At 48.0% G+C, this 7,127-nt stretch overlaps 1 protein-coding gene across 2 annotated transcripts in view; it reads right to left on the reverse strand.

The window, feature by feature from the left end:
- Positions 1 to 2,197, reverse strand: part of LOC118382133 (SKI family transcriptional corepressor 1 homolog-B-like) — a 77,502-nt gene extending 75,305 nt beyond the window's left edge. For both annotated transcript variants that reach the window (XM_052481146.1, XM_052481145.1), the window contains exon 1: positions 2,019 to 2,197. In XM_052481146.1, coding sequence (XP_052337106.1) covers positions 2,019 to 2,029 — 11 coding nt within the window. In that variant the 5' untranslated portion in view covers positions 2,030 to 2,197. The remainder of the gene's footprint in view (positions 1 to 2,018) is intronic.
- Positions 2,198 to 7,127: the final 4,930 nt, after the last annotated feature.

Consider the following 7,127-nt stretch of genomic DNA (forward strand, 5'->3'; position numbering starts at 1 on the left):
GAGAATGGAGTCACTACAGCCTCACATTTACTGGAGAATGGAGTCACTACAGCCTCACAGTTACTGGAGAATGGAGTCACTACAGCCACACAGTTACTGGAGAATGGAGTCACTACAGCCTCACAGTTACTGGAGCATGGAGACACTACAGCCACACAGTTACTGAAGAATGGAGTCACTACAGCCTCACAGTTACTGGAGATTGGAGTCACTACAGCCTCACAGTTACTGGAGAATGGAGTCACTACAGCCTCACAGTTACTGGAGAATGGAGTCACTACAGCCTCACAGTTACTGGAGATTGGAGTCACATCTTCGTCAGGAATTAAAGAGATTATTTTATTTATTTCCTTTCTTATATTTTGTCATCTCATAAAAACCTTACAGTCGCCTGAAGGATGTTTAGTGTTTGTTCGGAGTCTGAGAAGCAGGATAAAGTGGATAAATAAAAACGAAATATGTCATTAGTTCAAAACGGCCCAAATGGCACCCTATGCCCTAATAGTGAGCTACTTTTGACCAGGGGCCTATGAGGGAATAGTGCCTCATTTAGGACGGATCCCTGGAACACTTTATGATCACCAGGAGGACGATCACCTCACCGCTGGTGGTAATCTGTGACCAACGTGTTGTTAACATCATTTACATTATGTACATACTGAAAGTACATAACAACTGTTTGTCTTTTTTTTCATGATTTGGACCATGAGGGGAAGAGGAGGAGGACGGGGAGGAGAGGAGGAGGAGGCGGATGAGGAGGAGAGGAGGGGAAAAGGAGGAGGATGAGGAGGTGAGGAGGAGGAGAAGAGGAGGAGAGGAGGAGGATAAGGAGGAGAAGAAGAGGAGAAGAGGAGGAGGACCAAGAGGAGAGGAGGAGGAGGATAAGGAGGAGAGGAGGAGGACGAGGAGGAGAAGAGGAGGAGAAGAGGAGAGGAGGACGAGGAGGAGAGGAGGAGGAGAAGAGGAGGAGAAGAGGAGAGGAGGACGAGGAGGAGAGGAGGAGGATAAGGAGGAGAGGAGGAGGACAAGGAGGAGAAGAGGAGGAGTAGAGGAGGAGGAGAGGAGGAGGAGGAGGAGAGGAGGAGGAGGACGAGGAGGAGAAGAGGAGGAGGAGAGGAGGAGGAGAAGAGGAGGAGGAGGGAGGAGGATAAGGAGGAGAGGAGGAGGACGAGGAGGAGAAGAGGAGGAGAAGAGGAGAGGAGGACGAGGAGGAGAGGAGGAGGAGAAGAGGAGGAGTAGAGGAGGAGGACCAAGAGGAGAGGAGGAGGAGGAAGAGGAGGAGGAGGACCAGGAGGACCAGGAGGAGAGGAGGAGGAGGAGACTGAATGATAATGTCACACAGCTCTATCTTTCACCAGTCTGCAGGTTGTGGGGAAATACAAGGTTGAACAAAACACACATAGAGAGAGGTCCAAAATGGCACCCTATTCCCTACGTGCTGTATAGTGCACTACTTTGACCAGAACCCTACTGCACAGCATAGAGAATATGGGTGCCAATTCAGATGCGAACATATAATCCCAACCCCTCTTCAAATGGCTAAAACCGGGATTCAAGCCGATCTCCCCCTTTTTAGAGACAGTGACCGCGGCGACGACCTTCATGGTAAACGATACGTAAGCTCCATGTAGAAAATGACCTTATTACAAGCACCCTATTAAAGGGGGTCTACCGCTGATCGCATTGAATCCCAGCCTAAGAGTTCAATTGTTCTCTTCAAAAAATAACACGTTAAGTACCACTCCCATGCCACCCACCGGTCTCCTGTGAAACACGCCACGCAAGAAAAGTTACATTTCAATTAAAATCTAATTTACTCTCGTAGTTGAGATGAATTCACATGGTGTTGTGAATTAGCACACGTATTTGCATATTGGGATGCGCGCCAACACGTATGTATGATCATTTACGATCACAACCCTTAAAGATTGACATAAGAGCAACGATGCACGAGGTAAAAGTCGGAAAACATTGACGAAATATCCAGACACAAGAAGACATTATTCATTCAAACTCACAGCGGGATCATTTTCTTTCTTTTTTTTTCCGGGAGGGACTAGATTGGAAGAGTATGTGAATCTGTATGTCTCAGGCCGATCGCATGTTATTGACAAGGTGCTTTTTAAAGGGATGATTCAAGGTAAATGCTGCCGATGACCTTACCTTTAAAACTGTCAAACGCATTTTATAACGCGCTTCTCCCGTATTGAATCGCGGGCTGAAGCTAGTTAACCTTGTGATGAAAAGGCTCTAAACCTGACAAGCTTTTATTAAGACACCCAGCTGAACCCAACCGTTCTCAGTCACCCTTTAAAACTCAATTTATAGTTTCTGCATCCAATACAGCCGTTACTTAATTCCTCCCTTTTACGTCCCCAGGACGTTCTCCTGTTTAATCATCTCTCCTTTTTCAAGCCCCAGTCAAATTGTCCACAGTAAATTACCTTCTCATTTTACAAGCTCTTTTTTTTTGACAAAGTGCCACCACACGTTATTGATTCCTTCTCTCAATTAAAAATAAAAGCCTTTCTTCATCTCTTCATCTCTCTCGTCTTCCGGTAAATTCCTAGAGATACAAAGGCATTACCCAGAGACCCCCCTGTCCGACACAATCAACACAATCTCCATTTCACTCCTACCAGGGACATTATCAGTCGGCACGGTGAAATTGATTTCTGCTGAAATAACTATAATTGCAAACCACACAGAGGGAGAAATTGGAAAGTGATTCATATATACATTCGTCAGGTGTATCCCCCCCGTTCGTTCAAATCAATAACATTTTTGTCATTAACATTTGTAATAAAATAAATATAATAAAAAAAATTAAAAAAGTTTATTTCTCTTTTTAATTCAAACGTGTTAGTCATTTAAGCAGCTGCTCTTAGAGAACTAATGCCTTCGTCATTCATCAATTCAGCACATTTTAACAATCACACACGGATTACTACGCTTTCTTATTTAATTTGGTTCAGGAGGTCCAAATAAGATTATGTTATTAACTGTAAAACATCTTGATTTACATATTTATCGGTTGAATGAGCAAAGGCCCTTTACAATAAGGCTAGACATAATCAACACGATTGTGTGTTGATGCAACACATTAACAATCTAGACGAAAAGAAAAAAAAACCCTCCGTAGACATCGATAAGCATCTCTTTTAATAACAAACAAAACAAAATCTTACTCCGAAATGACCATATTATTACCATATTAAGTGATTGAGTGATATTATAGCCTCGTAAAAGATAACGCAGACTTTCAGATCTCTCTGGGTCTTTAGTTTCATCTTTTTATTTTTATGGGGTTTAATGGAGAACTAAAGAGAAAGGGGACTGAGTTGAAAAGACGACACTACAAAGTCAGTCAGGCCAGGAGAGGAAAGGAGAGAGAGAGAGAGAGAGAGAGAGAGAGAGAGAGAGAGAGAGAGAGAGAGAGAGAGAGAGAGAGAGAGAGAGAGAGAGAGAGAGAGAGAGAGAGAGAGAGAGAGAGAGAGAGAGAGAGAGAGAGAGAGAGAGAGACAGAGAGAGAGAGAGAGAGAGAGAGAGAGAGAGAGACAGAGAGATAGAGAGACAGAGAGAGAGAGAGAGAGAGACAGAGAGAGAGAGAGAGAGAGAGAGAGAGAGAGAGAGAGAGAGAGAGAGAGAGGAGAGATGAGAGAGAGAGAGAGAGAGAGAGAGAGAGAGGAGAGATGAAGAGAGAGAGAGAGAGAGGAGAGATGGAGAGAGAGAGACAGGAAAGAGAGAGAGAGAGAGAGAGAGAGGAGAGATGAAGAGAGAGAGAGAGAGAGAGAGAGAGATAGAGAGAGAGAGAGAGAGAGAGAGAGAGAGAGAGAGAGAGAGAGAGAAGAGAGAGAGGGGAGATGAAGAGAGAGAGAGAGAGAGAGAGAGAGAGAGAGAGAGAGAGAGAGAGAGAGAGAGAGAGACAGAGAGACAGAGAGAGAGTGAGTAGAAGTAGGCCAGTGAAACCTCCATGTCCCTCTCCTTCATTGTTATCTGGGTGATGACAGTCCTGGGGGTGAGTCAGGTGGAATCTGACCTCAGGTCAGCTCTCAGCTCGTCTAGAGGGGGAATTATGGGATGGCTAACCCGCTATTCGCCCACGGCAACACACATCTATCCGTAACTCGGGACCAGGCCTCCACCAGCGATGGACAAATCCTATAACCACAGTTTTCCCTTCCTCAGGACCCCTCCCCTCCCCCCAGCAACCTTATTCCCACTCTATCCCTCTCAGGACCCCTCCTCCCCCGTCTTCACCCCCTTTCCTCTCTCGTCGCCTTCTCCTCACTTCCTGCTCTGCCCCTCCAGCATCCTTCCTCTGTCCTTTCCCTCTCCTCCCATCTCATCTCAGGCTGAAGGAATAATCCAGACCTCTGAGTGCTGAAACTCTTTTAAGATTCATGGAAAAGAGGAGCCAGAGGGAATAGACAGACAGACTAGGATGTATACTAGCACACTAGGATGTATACTAGCACACTAGGATGTATACTAACACACTAGGATGTATACTAACACACTAGGATGTATACTAGCACACTAGGATGTATACTAGCACACTAGGATGTATACTAACACACTAGGATGTATACTAACACACTAGGATGTATACTAACACACTAGGATGTATACTAACACACTAGGATGTATACTAACACACTAGGCTGTACACTAGCACACTAGGATGTATACTAACACACTAGGATGTATACTAACACACTAGGCTGTACACTAACACACTAGGATGTATACTAACACACTAGGATGTATACTAGCACACTAGGCTGTACAATAACACACCAGGATGTATACTAACACACTAGGCTGCACACTAACACACTAGGATGTATGTATACTAACACACTAGGCTGCACACTAACACACTAGGATGTATACTAACACACTAGGCTGCACACTAACACACTAGGATGTATACTAACACACTGGGCTGCACACTAACACACTAGGATGTATACGAACACACTAGGATGTATACTACCACACTAGGCTGCACACTAACATGTATACTAACACACTAGGATGTATACTAACACACTAGGCTGCACACTAACACACTAGGATGTATACTAACACACTAGGATGTATACTAACACACTAGGCTGCACACTAACACACTAGGATGTATACAAACACACTAGGCTGCACACTAACACACTAGGATGTATACTAACACACTAGGGTGCACACTAACACACTAGGATGTACACTAACACACTAGGCTGCACACTAACACACTAGGATGTATACTAACACACTAGGCTGCACACTAACACACTAGGATGTATACTAACACACTAGGCTGCACACTAACACACTAGGATGTATACTAACACACTAGGCTGCACACTAACAGACTAGGATGTATACTAACACACTGGGCTGCACACTAACACACTAGGATGTATACGAACACACTAGGATGTATACTACCACACCAGGCTGCACACTAACACACTAGGATGTATACTAACACACTAGGATGTATACTAACACACTAGGCTGCACACTAACACACTAGGATGTATACTAACACACTAGGATGTATACTAACACACTAGGCTGCACACTAACACACTAGGATGTATACTAACACACTAGGATGTATACTAACACACTAGGCTGCACACTAACACACTAGGATGTATACAAACACACTAGGCTGCACACTACCACATTATGATGTATACTAACACACTAGGCTGCACACTAACACACTAGGATGTATACTAACACACTGGGCTGCACACTAACACACTAGGATGTATACGAACACACTAGGATGTATACTAACACACTAGGATGTATACTAACACACTAGGCTGCACACTAACACACACTAACACAGGATGTATACTAACACACTAGGCTGCACACTAACACACTAGGATGTATACTAACACACTAGGATGTATACTAACACACTAGGCTGCACACTAACACACTAGGATGTATACGAACACACTAGGATGTATACTAACACACTAGGCTGCACACTAACACACTCGGATGTATACTAACACACTAGGCTGCACACTAACACACTAGGCTGCACACTAGCACACTCGGGAGGGCTGGGGAACGCTGGGGGGAGAGGAGGGAGGGCTGGGGAGAGAGGAGGGAGGGCTGGGGAACGCTGGGGGGAGAGGAGGGAGGGCTGGGGAATGCTGGAGGGAGAGGAGGGAGGGCTGGGGAACGCTGGGGAGAGAGGAGGGAGGGCTGGGGAACGCTGGAGAGAGAGGAGGGAGGGCTGGGGAACACTGGGGAGAGAGGAGGGAGGGCTGGGGAACACTGGGGAGAGAGGAGGGAGGGCTGGGGAACACTGGGGAGAGAGGAGGGAGGGCTGGGGAACGCTGGAGAGAGAGGAGAGAGGGCTGGGGAACACTGGAGAGAGAGGAGGGAGGGCTGGGTAACTCTGGAGAGAGAGGAGGGAGGGCTGGGTAACTCTGGAGAGAGAGGAGGGAGGGCTGGGGAGAGAGGAGGGAGGGCTGGGGAGAGAGGAGGAGGGAGGGCTGGGGAACGCTGGGAGAGAGAGGAGGGAGGGCTGGGTAACTCTGGGAGAGAGAGGAGGGAGGGCTGGGGAGAGAGGAGGAGGGAGGGCTGGGGAACGCTGGGGAGAGAGGAGGGAGGGCTGGGGAACGCTGGGGAGAGAGGAGGGAGGGCTGGGGAACGCTGGGGAGAGAGGAGGGAGGGCTGGGGAGAGAGGAGGGAGGGCTGGGGAACGCTGGGGAGAGAGGAGGGAGGGCTGGGGAACGCTGGGGAGAGAGGAGGGAGGGCTGGGGAACGCTGGGGAGAGAGGAGGGAGGGCTGGGGAACGCTGGGGAGAGAGGAGGGAGGGCTGGGGAACGCTGGGGAGAGAGGAGGGAGGGCTGGGGAACGCTGGGGAGAGAGGAGGGAGGGCTGGGGAACGCTGGGGAGAGAGGAGGGAGGGCTGGGGAACGCTGGGGAGAGAGGAGGGAGGGCTGGGGAACGCTGGGGAGAGAGGAGAGAGGGCTGGGGAACACTGGGGAGAGAGGAGGGAGGGCTGGGGAACACTGGGGAGAGAGGAGGGAGGGCTGGGGGAACAGGAGGGGGAGAGGGGGAGGGAGGGCTGGGGAACGCTGGAGGGA

The sequence above is a fragment of the Oncorhynchus keta genome, chromosome 26, assembly GCF_023373465.1.
Source record: "Oncorhynchus keta strain PuntledgeMale-10-30-2019 chromosome 26, Oket_V2, whole genome shotgun sequence".
Taxonomy (NCBI): Eukaryota; Metazoa; Chordata; class Actinopteri; order Salmoniformes; family Salmonidae; genus Oncorhynchus; species Oncorhynchus keta.